The 17,835-nt window shown below is 43.1% G+C and overlaps 1 protein-coding gene across 3 annotated transcripts in view; it reads right to left on the reverse strand.

Annotated features, from left to right (window-relative positions):
* rasgrf2b (Ras protein-specific guanine nucleotide-releasing factor 2b) overlaps positions 1 to 17,835 on the reverse strand; it is a 243,633-nt gene that overhangs the window by 171,983 nt on the left and 53,815 nt on the right. For 2 of the 3 annotated variants that reach the window (XM_069936440.1, XM_069936436.1), the window contains exon 3: positions 2,594 to 2,741. In XM_069936440.1, the coding sequence (XP_069792541.1) occupies positions 2,594 to 2,741 (148 nt within the window). Of the gene's footprint in view, positions 1 to 2,593; positions 2,742 to 9,876; positions 9,944 to 17,835 lie in introns of those variants that run through there. The other variant, XM_069936444.1, reaches the window with a different exon arrangement.

Consider the following 17,835-nt stretch of genomic DNA (forward strand, 5'->3'; position numbering starts at 1 on the left):
GATTAGAAGTAATCATTTTGTGTCCGGTGAACAAAAAATCTCTCTGAAAACCAACCAGAAACTTCCTGAGCAGCAACCATTTACCTTTTAAGCACCAAAGCCTGGTGAAATTCATAAATGATAAATTCTGTGCACAGTACAAGAATTTCCTGCAACCAATGAAATTGGAGGAATGAGAAGTGAAATTGGATTGTGAATCAAAGAACTTTTCTAAATTTACACACACATTACATACACGTGCTCTTAGAATTAGAAGAGGATTAAGTTAGGTTAAGTAAGTTAATAGTAATAAGATAAAGTTTGACTCTGTTTTCATGTTTAAAGTTAATTAAAAGCAAGTTTTGTTTAACATAACATAACAATTACAGCACGGAAACAGGCCATTAGGCCCTTCTAGTCTGCACTGAACCAAACACCCCTCTCTAGTCCCACCTCCCTGCACAATGCCCATAACCCTCCATCTTCTTCTCATCCATATACCTGTCCAACCTTTTCTTAAATAATACAATTGACTCCGCCGCCACTATTTCTCCCGGAAGCTCATTCCACATGGCTACCACTCTCTGAGTAAAGAAGTTCCCCCTCATGTTACCTCTAAACCTCTGCCCCTTAATTCTTAACTCATGTCCTCTTGTTTTAATCTTTCCTCCTCTTAACGGAAATTGTAACCATTTGTCTTGGTGAATTTCTATTGCTGCTAGGATTAGGAATCCTCTGGGTGAAAACAATTGTTAAATCTGATTTAATAAAAGTTCAATAATTGAACATTCTCAGTGAAGGATTGATTAAATATTATGCCTTTTATTCATTCTATTGCCAAGTCCTAATTATCCTCAGGAGGAGGTTCCATCTTAAATTGCACCATTCCTTTCCCAACAAAGCTGATGTGTGAGAGCTTTTGGCATTCAGACCTCAGTGGTAGTGAAGGACTAGTGATGTGTTTCCAAGTAGGGATATATCTGACTTGGAAATTAGCGATATGGTTTGCTCTCTTTTCAACTTTAAAGTATGGGACACAGGTTTGCCAGGGGTGTCAAGTACATTCAAGAGTTCAGCAGCATTGGTTTAAAAATAGCTATTTTATTAAAAATACTTTTTGTGAGCTCTTTTGTCCAGCTGAAATTGATCATTTTCATCAAATGTTTCCACCAGCTGAGGAATCAGGCTGAAGACTCAGAGCTGAAAGAAGGACAAGAGGGCCCTGGTGATATGTGAATTGTGAGATCTCAGTGTGGCTTGAGGCAAAATCAGTGCCACTACTCACATTAGATTGCACTGATAGATGAGGGAAAAGTGAAGAAAAATTCAGGATTGACAAATGTGTTGAGAACTATTTGCTCCTGTGGAGAAGTTCTTTAGAACTCTGCTGTGATTGCATTTACTATTAAGAAATTTGAAGCAAAAATGATTTTTCACCTCATTAAAATGACTACTTCAGCAGAATGCCTGAACAGCATGACCAACAATGTTTAACACTGCAACTGATACAATTATGGTTTGTATTTTCCATAGCATCTTAAAATAGCGTACTGCACAATATTTCCAAGTATAAGATTTAAAGCAGAAAATTTGAATTGCAAACTCTATGTTGTGCTTTTGGTCTGTTGGTCGGCGTCATTACTGTTTATCTGATTACTATCAGGATTCTAACCAAATTATTAATTCTAATGATTCATTGCTTTCATTAGCTCAAATGTTCAGAGACAACACTCCAACATAAAAGCTGCCACTTTTACTTTGCAAGACATTATATTTAATCATATTGTGTTCTTGCTATTCCTAACCTAAACTGATAATTCCTTAATAACAAATATAGATACATGCGGTTCAATTATTTCATCATGGAATGATTACTTCCACTAATTACATTCAGCATCAACACAGAGCTATAGATCTGCTTCAGCATTTGGTTGTCTTCTCAATCTTGCATCTTCAGTGATTTCTCTACGGTTACAATAGAAAATGTGACTGTCACAAGGAACCAGGTCTACGTGACATTTTTCTGCAGGAGGACCTTCAGAATTTAGTTCTCTGAATAAAATGGAAACCTTTTATCAAACTCTTTGTGGTGGTCACCAGCGGCCTGCTGCAAGGGGCAACCTCTGTACCTGCAGGAGTGTAAGGGGACAGGACAACACCTGGCCGGCTGCCAATCAGTCGGCCTGAATGGATCAAGCCCCACCCGGTCGGGGTGTCAATCACCCTCTTAAAAAAAATAGATATAAGCCTGCGCCGGCCTCCCAAGGCCTCACTCAGAGTTGCTGCAGCCGCAGCCAGCCTGGCTCTGTGGAAGTCTTTGTGGATTTAAGCCTGTTGTACAGTCTTTATCTTTGTGTGTGTCTGATTCTGGCGGACAGTGCCCCACACTCTTAGCCAAATCATTAGTAGGATATTCAATTTAACCCGACCTATCTTCTGACCCATTGAAAGGGATGGTTTAATGTTGTCACAGATATGAAGGATAAGTGAGTTAGATGTGGCTATGTCATACAATAAAATCAAGTAAAGCAAAGTGGAGGCAAAAAAATCCTCCATCCTTGTTTTCCTTTCCAGCTATCCTTTAAAGAATGTTTTAATCATTCACACCACTGACCTCAGCTTTCAATCTCTCAATTTCAGTGTCTTGATCCTCGAGCTGCTGTCGGAGCTGATGGGATGCAATTTTCTCTGTTTCCACAATCTGAACCAGATGAATATACTTCTGCATCAAAATCTCTCGTTCAATCACAATGTCACTGTAACTGAGAGAAAAGTAAAAAAAACAGTGAGTGGATGCTATGTCCCAGGAAACAAATAAAAAATCATTAATTTGCCTGCAATGGATATAGTGAACTGTGTTTTCAAATAATAAACTGCAAAACAGCTTGAAGAAAACTTTTAATTAGAGAATGTTTGAGAATATAGTGTTCACTTTGATGGTTTCAACCATCAAAGAATTACCACTTATAAAATCTAAACATTTGATTGGAAAAGCAAAACTGTACAATAAAATAACCATATCCTTAAAATGATAGACTTTATGTTCTCAAAAAGATTTCAATTCAAGAAGGGTGCTAAATGTGCTATATATGATACTAAATTGAGTGGAAAAGCAAATTGTACAGAGGATGTGGAGAGGCTGTAGAAGTATATGGTTAAGTCAGATGAGTGGGCAAAGGACTGGCAAATGGAGTACGAGGTCATCCACTTTGGTAGGAAAAATAGAAGAGCAAATTATTATTTAAATGGTAAAAAAAAAACTGCAACATGCTGTAGAGCAGAAGGACTTGGGAGTGCTTGTACATGAATCGCAAAAAATTGGGTTGCAGGTACAACAGGTTATTAAGAAGGCAAATGGAATGTTGGCTTCGTCGCTAGAGGAATTGAATTTAAGGGCAGGGCAGTCATGCTGCAACCTTACAAGGTACTAGTGAGGCCACACCTGGAGTATTGTGTGCAGGCCTTGGAGGAAGTCCAGAGGAGGTTCACCAGGTTGATCCTGGAGATAAGGGAGTTGACCTATGAGGAGAGACTAAATTGCCTGGGATTATACTCACTCGAATTCAGAAGAATGAGAGGAGATCTTATAGAAACGTATAAAATTATGAAAGGAATAGAGGCAAGAAAATTGTTTTCACTGACAGGTGAGACCAGAACTAGGGGACGCAGCCTCAAGGTTCAGGGGAATATATTTAAGACAGAGATTAGGAAAAACTTTTTCCTAGAGAGTAGTAAATCTGTGGAATTCTCTTCCCAGGGAAGCGGTTGAGGCTACTTCATTAAACATATTTAAGGTTCAGTTAGATAGATTTTTTACATAAAAAGGAATTAAGGGATATGGGGAAAAGGCAGGTAGGTTGAGTTGAGTCGATGATCAGATCAGCCATGATCTTACTGAATGGTGGAGCAGGCTCGACGGGCCGGATGTCCGATTCCTGCTCCTATTTCTTATGTCCATAATAGAGACTAATACTGCACAAGAACAGACCATTTAACCCTTCAAATCATGTCAATCGATCAAACACCCATTATAGCAAATATACACATTATTCTCCCCAGATGCCCCTGTTACACCATGTTTGCAGCTTTTCCTCACATCCTGATAAAATAATCTGATCCCAGATTACATGAACAGGCATTTACTCTGGAACAGTATACCGATGATAAATGCAGCAAAAAAAAATGTTTTGCCCTGATCACAATCTTCAAAGCATTTGGAGATCCACCTGTAGGCTATTTATTTTGTTTCTTACCCTGACCTTTCCTTGTATTAATTTTAGATATCAAATTTTATAGATATAGCCGATTAAATATCATAGCATATTCATATTATTTGTTCTTCTTGGAACAAGAATAGCTTGATTTAAATGGAATCATTTGGGTTCAAACTACCTTACAACCATGAGCTCTGGCATCTTGAAAAACTGAGCTGCCAGAGTGAGTTGGGAAAATTGTTGAATAATGCACACATGATCAGATGGCAGAAATTTAGAATGCCAAACATATTGTTGTACTTTGGTACCAAATAAAACTGAATTCAGGCCACAGCTGTCCATGCAATATGCCAGTGTAGTTTTTGTAGTCCATTGCATCAAACAAAAGAATGGTGAAAGTATGCAAATTGTGAGGATGGAGAGGCCAGCGGCACTCCCAACAGGAGTGGCTTCAGAAGAGAAATACAGGAACTGCCGATGCTGGAATCTTGAGCAAACAATCAGACAGCACAGACGAAGAGAAGTGGCCAGTTAACAATTCGAGACTAGGATGGGATTGGGGGTAAGGAGAGGAACCAAAGGTAATAGGATACTGGATAAATGAAGGATGAAAGTGGGGGAGATGGAAAGACAGGTGGTGGGGGGTGTTGGGAGAAAAGTGAGTAGAGGTGTGCTAAAGGATGGATAGGGATAGGGTTTACCTGAAATTGGAAAATAAATTGTTCACGCCATTGGGTTTTAGGCTACCCAGACAGAATAAGGAATGCTGTTCCTCTAGTTCTGATTAACCTCATCCTGGCAATGAATGAGGAGATGGACAGATGGATATGTCTTGGAATGGCCAAGGGAATTGAAATGGGTGGTAATTGGGAGTTCCAGCCAAGCCCTGAAGACAGAGACCAGGTGCTCGACAAAATGATCTCCCAATCTTGGCTTGTCCTCATTGATGAAGAGGTAGTCACATTGAGCGCATTGCTATTGACTAGTGGTTCCCAAACTTTTTCAGACTGCCACCCCCTTAGCTCCCAGGCCACGTCCCTAGTGCTGCTGCAGCCCCCCCCCCCCCCCACCCCAACACCATACAATGAACTCTTTCTTCTCCCTCGCCCATTCACCGGCTCTCACCTCCAGCCTCTCATTCCTCAGCTGGGGCCAACTCCTTTCGCCCCAGGCCTTTCCCTCCCGAGCCGCCTGCGCTCGGTAGCTCCATCCACCCTTCCTCCTCCTCCCATCCTTCCTCCTCCTCCCATTCACTCTCAACTTATTAAAAGGCTGAAGCCAAATACAACATATCAGTGGCATCACTAGGGTTCATGTCACCCAGTGCGGTAACTCATGGTGTCACCCCACCCCACCATGGATTGAGTACACCAAGCGGAGAAGAAACAGGTCTGTGTTCCTTGTATGTCCAGGATGGTGTCAGCAGCTGTGCTGAACAGAGCTGGAAGGGAGGAGTAGTTGGGAGAGTATAATAAAAAACACTGAAGGTTCAAACTGCTCCTTTTTTTCTCACTGCCCTCTGACCGCCCCCCTTTTTCCTCAGCGTCCCCGGCACTACCCACTTTAGGAATGACTGCTACTGACTAAGTTGGACAAGGTTTATGTTAAACTCAAATGGAAAGTAATTTTATGGCCCTGGACAGGAGGGGGGGGGGGAAGAGGGGGGGGGAAGAATACCCCCTGGGTTTACAGTGGGAGGTGCCTAATAGGGTGGAAGGATGGGTAGGAAAGGAAAAAGGGAAGAGCAAATCCTTTTTATGCTTGATATCTCACCTTCTATCCTAATCTTGTAAAAGAGTCCTGACCCATAATGTGAGAGGGTCAGGTCAATGCTAAAATGGGTTAGTTCTTGAAACTAGTTTGGCTGGGAGATGGGAACCAGAATGTTTGGGCAGAGAACAGGGCAAAAGGTGAATAGGATGATGCAGTGTGTTGTGGATTTTTGAGGAAAGGCAGGCGGGGGCGGAATCATAAAATGTAGTCAGATGGAGAGTTTGAAATGTGTCTATTTCAATGCAAGGAGTATTAAGAATATAGCAGATGAACTTAGCATGGATCAGTACATGGAATTACAATGTAGTGGATGTTGCAGAGACTTGCCTGGAGGAAGGACAGAATTAGCTGATACAGGTACTGGGGTTAAGGTTTTTTTTAACAGAATAGGATGGGATGTAAGAGAAAGGGGAGGAGTATTATTGGTCAGGGATTGTATTGTGATTATAGAAAGGGAGGACATTGCAGAGACAGTGTCTACTGAGTTGGTATGGATGGAAGTCAGAAATAGGAAGGGAACAATCACTGTACTGGGAGTAGTCTATAGGCTGCCAAAGAGCCCTTGGGACACTGAGGAACATATAAGCAGGCAGATTTTGGACTGGTGCAAGAATTACAGGGTTGTTGTTATGGGAGACTTCAACTTCCCTGATATTGACTGGCACTTCTTGATTGCAAGAGGGATGTATGGGGCTGCATTTTGTCAGGTATTTCCAAGGAAGGATTTCTGACACAGTATGTGGGCCAGCCAATGAGAGTAGAGGCCAAACTGGATCTAAATCTGGGTAATGAACCTGGTCAGGTGGCGGACCTCTCAGTGAGTGAGCATTTGGGTGAGAATGACCACAATTCCCTGTGCATTAGCACAGCTAGGGACAAGGGGGGGGCACGGTTGTGCAACCCCTTTACAGCACCAGCAATTGGGACTGGAAGTTCGAATCCCGCGCTGTCTCTAAGGAGTTTGTACGTTCTCCCAATGTCTGCGTGGGTTTTCTCTGAGGACTGCAGTTTCTTCCCACCATTCGAAACATACCGGGGGTGTAGGTTAATTGAGTGTAAATTGAGCAGCACAGACTCAGCTTGTTACCGTGCTGTATGTCTAAATTTAACATTTTAAAAAAAAATTTAAAAGATAAAAGCAGACAAAATGGGAAAGGTTTTAATTTGGGAAGGACTAATTATGATGGGATGAGACAGAATTTTACTCACTGAAGAGTAAATTGAAAACAGATGTTCATGGGAGAAAGCACAGAACTAATGTAGAGGAAGTTTTGGGACCATTTGTGTTAGGTTCAAGGTAGGTTTGTCCCACTGGGACAGGAAAAAAATGGTAGGAATAGGGAACCATGGTTAACAAAACAGGTGGGGAAGCTATTAAGAGGAAGAAGGAAGCATACATTAGATTGAGGAAGCAGGAAACAGAAAGGGCTCATTTGGTAGCCAGGAAGGAGCTTAAAAAAGGACTTAGGAGAATTCAAAGGGGGCATGAAAATGCCATGGCAAGTTTGTGAAAAACAGAAGGGTGATGAGGATAAATGAGGTAACATACCTGGAGAAAAGGACCTTGATCAGGCTGAGGTCAGCATAGAACAGGCTTGTGTGCTGGATGATGTGTTTGATTTTCTTAAAAACATTAAAATTGATAAGTCCCAGGGCCAGACAGAATATACCCCACATTGCTGTGGGAAGGGAGGGAAGAGATAGCTGGAGCTGTGGGAAGGCAGGGAAGAGATAGTTGGCTATCACTTTGGCCACAGGGGAGGTGCCAGAGGATTGGAGAGTGGCAAATATGGACCCCTTGTTTAAAAAAGATAACAGGAGAATTCTGGGAATTAGACCATTGAGTCTTACATCAGTGGTATGCAAATTATTGGAGAGGATTCTTACAGATAGGATCTATAAGCATTTCGAGAAGTACAGTCTATTCATGGAAGGATGTGCCTCATGAGCTGAATTGAGTTTTTTGAGAAGGTAACAAAATAAATTATTGAAGGTAAGGTGGTAGATGTGGTCTATATGGATTTTACTAAGGCATTTGACAAGGTTTTCCATGAGAGATTCATTCAAAAGTCACAAAGCATGGGATCCATGGAACCTTGGCTGTGTGGATGAAAAATTAGCTTGCATGTAGTAAGCAGAGAGTAGTAGTGGACAGAAAGTATTCTGCCTGGAGATTAGTAACTAAGGAAGTTATGTAGGAATCTGTTCTGGGACCCTGCTCTTTGTGATTTTTATAAATAACCTAGATGAAGAGGGGGAAGGATGGGTAAGTAAGTGTGTGGATGATACAACAGTTGGAGGAGTTGTGGATGGCACTGAAGGTTGTCATAGATTACAAAGGTATATTGACAGAATGCAAAGTTGGGCAGAAGGAGTTCAATCTGGATAAGTGTGAGGTGATGCATTTTGGAAGGTCAAACCAGAAGGCTGAATACAAGGTTAATGGTTGGTTACTTAACGGTGTGGAGGAGCAAAAGGACAAATCTCTGGTAAGACCACAGTTACAATATTGTGTTTGGTTCTGGTCACCTAATTATAGGAAGGATGAGGGAGCTTTGGAGAGGGTGCAGAGGAGATTTACCAGGATGTTGCCTGGATTGGAAAATAAGTCTTATAAGGGAAGGTTAGAAGAGCTGGAACTTTTCTCTTTGGTGTGAAGAAGAATGAGAGGAGACTTAATAGATGTCTACAAGATTCTGGGAGGCACCTGTTTCTCAGGAGAGGAATAGCAAACACCAGAGGACATCCCTACAGTGAAAGGAGGAAATTTTAGTAAGCGATTACTTGGAAAATTGAGATTGATTTGGGATTGCAGAGATGGCATATGGAAATTAAATCTTGTATTCCATTGGAAAAAACAACGTATAATTTACGTGACAATTTTTTTTTTCCAGGAAGTATGGAGCCCTTATCTAGATCAAATGAGTTTAAAAATTTGAATCTCCTGTGGCCCATCAAGGTGGTGATGCTCTGATCCATGGCAATTGATTGTATTTGTGATTGTTTAAATCTCCTTTCTTTCCTTCTTTTGGGGTTGTTGGGTGGGAGAAGAGTGGATTTTGAGGGATGGTGAGAGGACAGGGGGTTATTTTGTAATCATATACTGTAAAATTTTAAAATATTTTAAAAAAGAGTTGTGGGTGCCTGGAATGCCTTGCCAGGGATGATGGTGGAGGCTGAAACATTAGAGGCATTTAAGAGAGTTTTAAACAGGCACATAGATGAAAATACAATAGAGGGTTACGGAAAGGAAGTGGTTGCACTTTGTTTTGGTAGGAATATATAGGTTGGTACATCATTGCAGGGCATAAAGTTCTGTAAAGTTCTATGTTCTTTCATCAGTATCCATCTGGAACCTCTTCTCAAGCCCACACAATAATGCTTTCAAGCTGCATATCCCCAACCCCTTTTCAGGTGTCAGTATGTCCTTGGGGATTTCAGTACAGGTGAACGACACTTAAGGTTTCAGGGAAGCAAGCAAAGCTGCAGAGAAAATAGAGCGCTGTAGACTGTAATGATGCAAAGAGTTAGAAGTGTTGGGGGGGGTGCGGCATGGTAGGTTTGAATCCCACGCTGTCTGTAAGGAGTTTGTATGTTCTCCCTGCATCTGCATGGTTTTCTCCAGGGGCTCCTCCCACCCTTCAAAAACATAGCAGGGTGTTGGTTAATGGGGTGTAAATTGGGTGGCACGGACTCATAGGGCCGAATTGGCCTGTTACAGTGCTGTATGTCTAAATTTTTTTTTAATTAAAATTACATTTTTTAAAGATTGATGCTGGAATAGATTTAAATAGGTTGACACAATATTGTGGGATAAAAGGCCTATACTGTGCTATACTGTTCTATGTTATATTGTCTTAACCCCCTGAGATTGATATAGGGAATCAACAATAGCACCAAGTTTAAATACCTTCTCCGAAATCAAATAACTTGGCTAGAATCACATGTTTTCCCACTTTGCCACCAGAGCGCTTTGGTTTATTGCAGTATACTGAGCATGTGTCACAGTGGGCATTATTTCCTAACAATAGATTCCCATCCAAAGCAAAAGATTGTTGGGACTGGTCATTGGCAGGCAACTCTGGCACATTCCACTGGCACACGTTAGATTGGACTAAACACAGTGGAAGAGAAGTGAAGAAGCATTTGTGGAGCCATTCCTTAGATACAATGCTACACAGAGGCACTCTTCTCATGGGTTTACAGTAATTCCACTTCTCAGGAAAACAGGAAATGAATTTATCTGCTGGACAAATTTTACCACTTGCCTTTCACTGACTTACCCTGATTAACTGATCATTTATTCCCATTGTGGCTTATGAAACCTTGCCAGGTGCAAATTTGTTGTCTTTGTCTCACAATCATAACTGTACTGTACTTTAAAAACAAAGAATTTGAAGTAACATGATATCAGCTAAGTGAACAAAATGAATGCAAATTGATTCTTTAGAACATAATGTATACAGTCAATGAAATGGAAACATCCATACAAGATTATTTTATTATGAAAATAACATATGGAGATGATCATAACTGATTGATTCCAAAAACACAATTTTAAGAACACAGTAGTGGTAATCATAAATCTGAGTGCAGTTGAATTAAAGTTCAATAATTTATTTCAATATCTTAGGATTGACTCTTTTCCAAACCAATACCTGTAGCTCCGATCTCTAGTTTCTGAGAAAAGCAAGAAAGCTATATAAAAAAAGTGTTCCTTAGCTAGTTTGTTCCTTGAAATAACATTTAAATAAACCAAGTGTCAAGTGATTTGATCATTATCAATGTAAGCTTTGCTACATGCTTCTAATAACAGCAGAAGGGAAGATTTGACGCAATTTCTAAAATGTCATATAAAATTAACAGTGCGGTGTGCAATCTCCAACAGAAGTGAGGTTGCAGTGCACCAAAAAGTGCTAGAGAAACTCAATAGGTCACGCAGCATCCATATGAAATAAGAGGCAGTTGACATTTAGGGCCGAGTCCTTCCTCAAGAGTATCGAAAATCAGGTAGATGTCTGAATCAAAAGCTGAGATGGGGTAGAAAAGGGGTGGATCTCAGGCTTACAGGTAAGAGATAAGAGTTGGATTTAGGTGGGAAGGTAGAAGAGAAAGAAGCTGATGTGATCGGGAGGGGGCTGAGGGTAAGAAAGAAAGCGAGTAAAAATATGATGCTGGAGAAACTCAGGAAGTCAAACAGTTGTATTTTATAGAGCAAAGATAAAGATACATAACCAACATTTTGGACCTGAGCCCTTCATCAAGGAATGAGCCAAATGTAGACAGGCACCCAAACAAAATGGTGGGGGAGAGGGGCAAAGGGAGGACTACAGTCCCACAGACAGGAGGCAGTAGGTAGATAAAGGAGGGCAGGCACATGAATCTGTGAATTCCCCTCCCCCTATTTGCTGGTGTGTCCTCCCTTCCTTATCCACCTATTACCTCAAGCCTGTGTGTGGTTGTACACCACCAGCCTTCTGCAGGGGCAACACCTGTACCTGCAAGAATGTACCGCCGGCCTACTGCAGGGCGCAACCTCTGTACTCGCAGGAGTATAAGGGGTCAGGGCAACACCTGGCTGGCGATCAATCAATCGGCCTGAAGGGATCAAGCCCCACCCAGTCAGGTGCCAATCACCCTCCGGGATATAAGCCTGCGCCGGCCTCCCGAAGGTCACTCAGAGTTACAGCAGCTGCAGCCAGCCTCTGTGGAAGTCTTTGTGGATTAAAGCCTGTTGTACAGTCTTTACCTTGTGTGTGTCTGATTCTGGCTAACAGTGCTCCTCCCCCCACCATTTTGTTGGCTATGTATCTTTATCCTTGCTGTATAAAGGACACAGCTTGATTTGCTGAGTTTCTCCAGCCTTGTGCTTTTACTTCAACCACAGTGCCTGCAGAGCTTCGTGTTTTATGAAAGAAAGCTTTCCAATGGGAGCGACTGCTACAATTTTTGTTACTCCCTCCACCGGTCTCTCTCTGCATCTAAGGAGGGACAGGTTTAAAAGGAGATGGATGGAACAAGTCTTTTTAACACAAAGAGTGGCGTGGGCCTGGAACAGCCTGCCAGGTGGAAGCAGATATGATAGTAGTGTTTTAGAGGCTTCCAGATTGACACATAAATCTGCATGTACAAACAGCAGATATTATGTTCAGGGCAGACATTATGGGCCATAGGGCCTGTTCCTGTGCTGCATTATTCTATGTGAAACCTGTTCAGGTGTGAACTTAAACACACTGATCAGTGTCCAACTGAACAACGAATACGAGACCTAAATTTCTGTTTTGAAGGTATGGCAAATTGTTGTAGAATAAGACAAACACCATGAAGAATTCTAATGGGCTATGGAATTAATTATACTACAAAAACCATGTCCATACAGATTGATTTTGTTGCTGAGGAAAGACAAAATCTGTCCATTATTGAAAACCTGAAATAAAATTTGTAGTGCAAATTAGTCAGAATGGACTAATATTTCATGAATAACATTTAACATCATCAATGAAGTTATGCTTTTCTTTTAGATTGAATCTAGGCTTTGGTGTGTTGATTTGAGGTGTTTTATTCTAACTTTGTAACTTCAATGTGTGAGGGATTTGCAAATACATGCAGAACAAATGGGCAGATGGGAGCGATCCCAGCTACATTTCACTATCTACTCTTTAAAAGTGCCAGTATGTGGACTTTGACAAAATATTGACAAAATTGATTTATCTACGTTTTCTATGTCCCTGCCTGCCAGGGATTGGCTCCATGGATTACAATAGCTCTGTAATACTCATGTTTAACCAAGACATTGGTCACCCCAAGCCCAATTCTGTCTTCAACCCACACAGACAGACATCTACCTTCAAAGAAATCCTCACTCAATTTCTAGACCTCTGTTGCATGATCAATGACCACCCGTAGACACGAAGCAAGTAGTCAAAGGCTTTATTAATCAGAAAACATTGGCATGCTGCTGACTTATATCCAAGACAGGTATGGAGGGAGGAGACTAGGGCTATCAGCCTTTATTAGGGATCTTTTGGGGAGGAGCTACAGGGACAGAAGGCGGGCCAGCCTGCCCAGCCCAGTGAGGTCATGCATGCAATACCACGTTCTACAACATTCACTCCTTTTTTTGAATGAAGTTCAGCAGGGTGATGCAGGGCAATGACCATCAGCACTGGTCATGTAGTCCATAACATTTCATAGGCTCAGCCAATCCAGTGGTTTTATCTGCCACTCCATTCATTGCAGCCTGGGGCCATCAGCCAGACCGGCAGCATGATTCTCAATGCCAATCTCTTAATGAAGGAGAAGAAATTTTCATGAGGGGTGATGTTAGTCGCAGTACAGAGTAGAGACCTGACGGCATGCAGAGCTTCTGGAAGGACCTCTTTCCACTGGGAGAATAGCATCCCTTTCGATTTGAGGGCCAAAAGGACTGCCCTCCAGATTGTGTCATTCTCCTTTTCCACGTGCCCATTCTCACGGGGGTTGTAGCTGGTGGTTCTATTCATGGCTATACCCTTGCAAAGGAAGAATGCCACAACTCCTCACTCATGAATGAGGACCCCCAATCACTGTGAATGTAACTGGGGTATTCTGAACACGGTGAAGATGGTGCAGAATGCTTTAATGATCATGGATGTGGTCATGTCAGAGCAGGGGATGGCAAATGGGAAATGTGAGTACTCATCCACAGTATTCAGGAAGTAGATGCTCAGATTCTTGGACAGGAAAGCTCCCTTGAAGTCCATACTGAGATGTTCAAAGGGGAAAGTGGCCTTGATGAGTGGGGCTCTCTCTAGTTGATAAAAATGCAGCTTGCATTCTCTGAAGACCTAGCAATTGTGAATCAGCTCCCTGACCTTCTCTACTGAATAGGGGAGGCTACAGGCCATCACAAAATGGTAGACCCTTGTGACCCCAGGGAGGCAGAAGCTATCATAGAGGGCTTGGAGGCAATCTACACACCCTGGCACAGGTTCCCCTGGACAGGGCATTGGGTGGCTCTTTGAGCTTGCTCAGCCAATACAAGATCTCATAATTATAGGTGGACAGCTCAATTCTCCACCTTATGATCTTGTCATTTTTAATTTTCCACCACTGTTTATTATTTAACATGAAAGCGACAGCTCTCTGGTCCATCAGCAGGGTGAATGGTCTGCCAGCCAAATAGTGCCTCCAGTGATGCATGACCTCCACCATAGTCTATGCCTCCTTGATGGCAAAGAGCATGAATTCGGTGTCTTGGAGGGTTTGGGATAAAAATGCAACTGGCCTGCCTGCTTGGTTCAATGTGGCGGCCAGGAAAAAGTCAGAGGCATCTCTCTCCACTTGGAACGGGACAGATTCATCAATGTCGTGTGTTATGTCTCTGTGTAACTTGGGAGGCTTCTTAAATAACTCAGAGATGGAAGATTCAAATAACAGAAGAGGCTTTACTTACTGATGCTTCCACTATCTCAGAAAACTGTTTACACACACACCTATACATATACACATGCTCCACAGTGGTGCACTATACTGAGAAGGGTGTAGTCGCACGCAGTTACAAAATAGTTCACATTATCCTGATGGCATTGGAAATCCAGCCCCAGTATGACAGGTGCACAGAGGTGGGGCATTACCAGCAGTTTGAAGTTTTTACATTTTGTTCCCTTCATGGTTAGGGTCACAGAGAAGGATTTAGAAGCTAGCGCTACCTTGCACTTCACTGGGGTCACAGTCAGGGAATAACAATGGACCAAGCCCAGGTGAATGAAACTCTCGATAGTTCCCGTGTCGAACAGGGACTCTGTGGTGTGGCCATTTCCCTCAATGTCCATCATCGATTGCCCCAGCTGGTGTGGTCTGCTCTGGTCCAGCACGATGGAGGCTAACATCAGCTCACTGTCCGAGATGCTGCTGCCAAGATGGCCACCCAGGAATTCACGAAGATGGTCTCCCCCATGGATTGCACACGGTGGAGCCGGATGTGGTGTCACCCTGTGTCGTCGTGCGCCTGTTCCGAATGTTTGGTTCTCGGCCACTGGAAATGACGCCGGAAGTGGGTCGGGCCAAGATGGCGATGCAGGTCGTGGTCCGCACGTGGCACTTGCCAGGGGGGGTTGAGAATAGCATACACTGGCATAGTGCCCTTTCATCCAGCAGTTTGAGCAGATCGCACTACGGGCAGGACAGTACTTCCGTAGGTGTTTGCTTTGGCCGCAGTAGTTGCACCTCAGAGGCTCGGATGTGGCAGCAGCCGTCAGGGACTTCAGGTCCCAAGATAATGTTGCCTGTTCTCCCCACCTGTTGGCCGCATGGCCTGCAGAGTAGGCCTCTGCATTCTTTTGGGCAGTCTCTTGCGATCAGGCCCTCTGCACTACTTCCTGGAGGGACTGGTCTCCCTCTTATGTGATCAGAGTGGAGGCCCACAACTAACCCGTCGCAAATGAGCTCCTCCTGGTAGGTCGCTGCAGTCACATCCCGGCACCTGCAGGCTCACCACAGCACCTGCAGGCTCGCCCAAGCTCCCTAATGGCCTTCACAAAATCATGGACTGACTCACCATGGTCCTGCTATTGGGTGCCCAGTTGGTAGCCAGCATACATAGCGTTCATCAGAGGGTCCGTATTGCTGTCGCAGTAGAGCCATTGCCTCTTTGTTCTCATTACTGTCACAGATTATTTGGTACACTCAGTGGCCCACAGCTGCGAAGAGCAGGTCATATCGATCGCTGTCGGCTGTGACACCTCATGTAGTCCTTCAAGCAATGTAGCGACATGTTAAACCTGATGGAGGCCTATAGTTCCTTTGGATTGGTTTCCAGCTTCTCCAGTCTAACCACCTTGTCCATGGCAATTAAAATTCTGATTAATAAATTGTGGCATGATCAATGACCACCCACAGACACGAAGCAAGTAATCAAAGACTTTATTAATCAGAACACCTTGGAATGCCTCTACATGCTGTTGGCTCACGTCCAAGGCAGGTATGAGGGAGGGCTCTCACCCTTTATTCGGAATCTTATGGGAAAGAGCTATAGGTACAGAAGGTGGGCCAGTCTGCCCAGCCCAGTGATTGGTGCAACCTTTATAATCAATGTGGATAATACTTTTGTTTCCTGTTTATACGGTACAAAGAGGGATACAGTCACATGAGACAAAATTCCCTGGTGGGATTTTAAAATTGTAAGTCCACAATGTCTGAGACTTGCTTGAACACTGAAGTACTGAATATTTTATGTCTTTTATTCAGGAATGTCAGGGACTGTTGAATACAAATGTTCCTGATATCCAGTGGTGTTCAGGAAATAATGACAGAAAATGCCCATCATTAAATAATTTCAATACCCATTAGTTGGATGGTGTCGTTGGATCATAATAGGGCAGAATCATACAGCAGGAAAACAGGCCCCTCAGCCCATACTGACCTTCAGTAACCAGTCACATTAATTCTACGCTAACTTCATCTTTATTTCTGCACATTCCCATCAACCCTGACCTGATTTCTCACTTACATACTTCTGCCAATTAATCTACTACCCACACATCTTTGGAATGTGGGAGGTAAATAGAGCATCCAAAGGAAATTCACATGGTTTCTTGGAGAACATGCAAATTCCATACAGACAGCACCTGAGGTCAATATTGAACCTAGGTCTCTGCTGCTGTGAAGCAGTGGCTCCTCTAGCTGTGCCAATGTGCTGCCCATAAAGGTAAGATGTAACATAGGGGTCTCCAATAGCAACCCCCAGGAATCAATGAGACCATCACAAAGGATTGATAAATGCTAGTGGGTTGAAAGGGGCTTGATAACACCAGGAGGGGGGGGTTGATAACCAGCACAGGGGGTGGGGGGTGAAGGCTTAGCTGCCATGAACCCATTCTTGTGCTGCTGTCACGCTTCCCCTCACTGCGCATGTGCCAGCCGGCACTTTGAGCATCACCGACACATTTCCCCTTCATTGCGCATGTGCCAGCCAGCCGTGCACAGCCCACAGACCCCAGGATGCTGCATTTAATGGGTAAGTTCTCTTTCTGACCTTTAATTTGTCTTCCATGTGGGATGTGTAAGGCCTACACCCTCAAATGAAGGACAAATTAATGTCCGGCTCGAGGTAAAACTGGATGGAGGGCAGAGGGCTCAAACGTCAGGCTGTCCTGCTAAAACAACATCTGGCCACCCTAGAGCACTGCCACCAAGCCCCCTGCCCTCCCCCCCCCCATCTAGCCCTCCACCCTGTCCAGCCCCCTGCCTCTCCCACCCCTGTCTAGAGGGACCACATGGACCCTGAAGGGGTTGATGGTCTAAAACATTTGGGGATCCTTGGTAAGATGCCTGACTTTGCTTCTCCAGCCTTTTAACAGCTGCACTACTGGGCAATAAAGCAAATAGTGAAGATTTTAGCTTCAGAGCTTCATTCCCATCAAGTCAAAGAAATCATTGACTGGCAGAAGAAAAGATTAAGAGCCCAGAGGATTTAGCAAACAGAAATAATCCTATAGTGACAAAGTACTATCGACATCTGGGTAAATTTTCTAACTACAATATTAGGATTTATGTCAGCATCGAAATGCCTTGGCTAAAATATTTTTATGAAGCAATGACAGTTGATTTGTAAGATTTGACAGACAGATAATTTACAGCACAACAAACCATACTCAATTTAATTTATCTTTATGGTCTTCGCTCATACAGACTTGCCAGCCTACTGCTTAACCAATTTTACTTTGAACCTTCTGGACAAATGTTCTCAATAATTTCAGGCAAGTTGTTCAGGAAGGTTTAGATCAGTGGTTCTCAACCCTTTTTCTTTCCACTCCTATACCACTTTAAGTATTCCCTCTGCCATAGATGCTCCGTGATTAGTGAGGGATTGCTTAAGGTGGTATGCGGG

The sequence above is a fragment of the Narcine bancroftii genome, chromosome 1, assembly GCF_036971445.1.
Source record: "Narcine bancroftii isolate sNarBan1 chromosome 1, sNarBan1.hap1, whole genome shotgun sequence".
NCBI classification, from domain to species: domain Eukaryota; kingdom Metazoa; phylum Chordata; class Chondrichthyes; order Torpediniformes; family Narcinidae; genus Narcine; species Narcine bancroftii.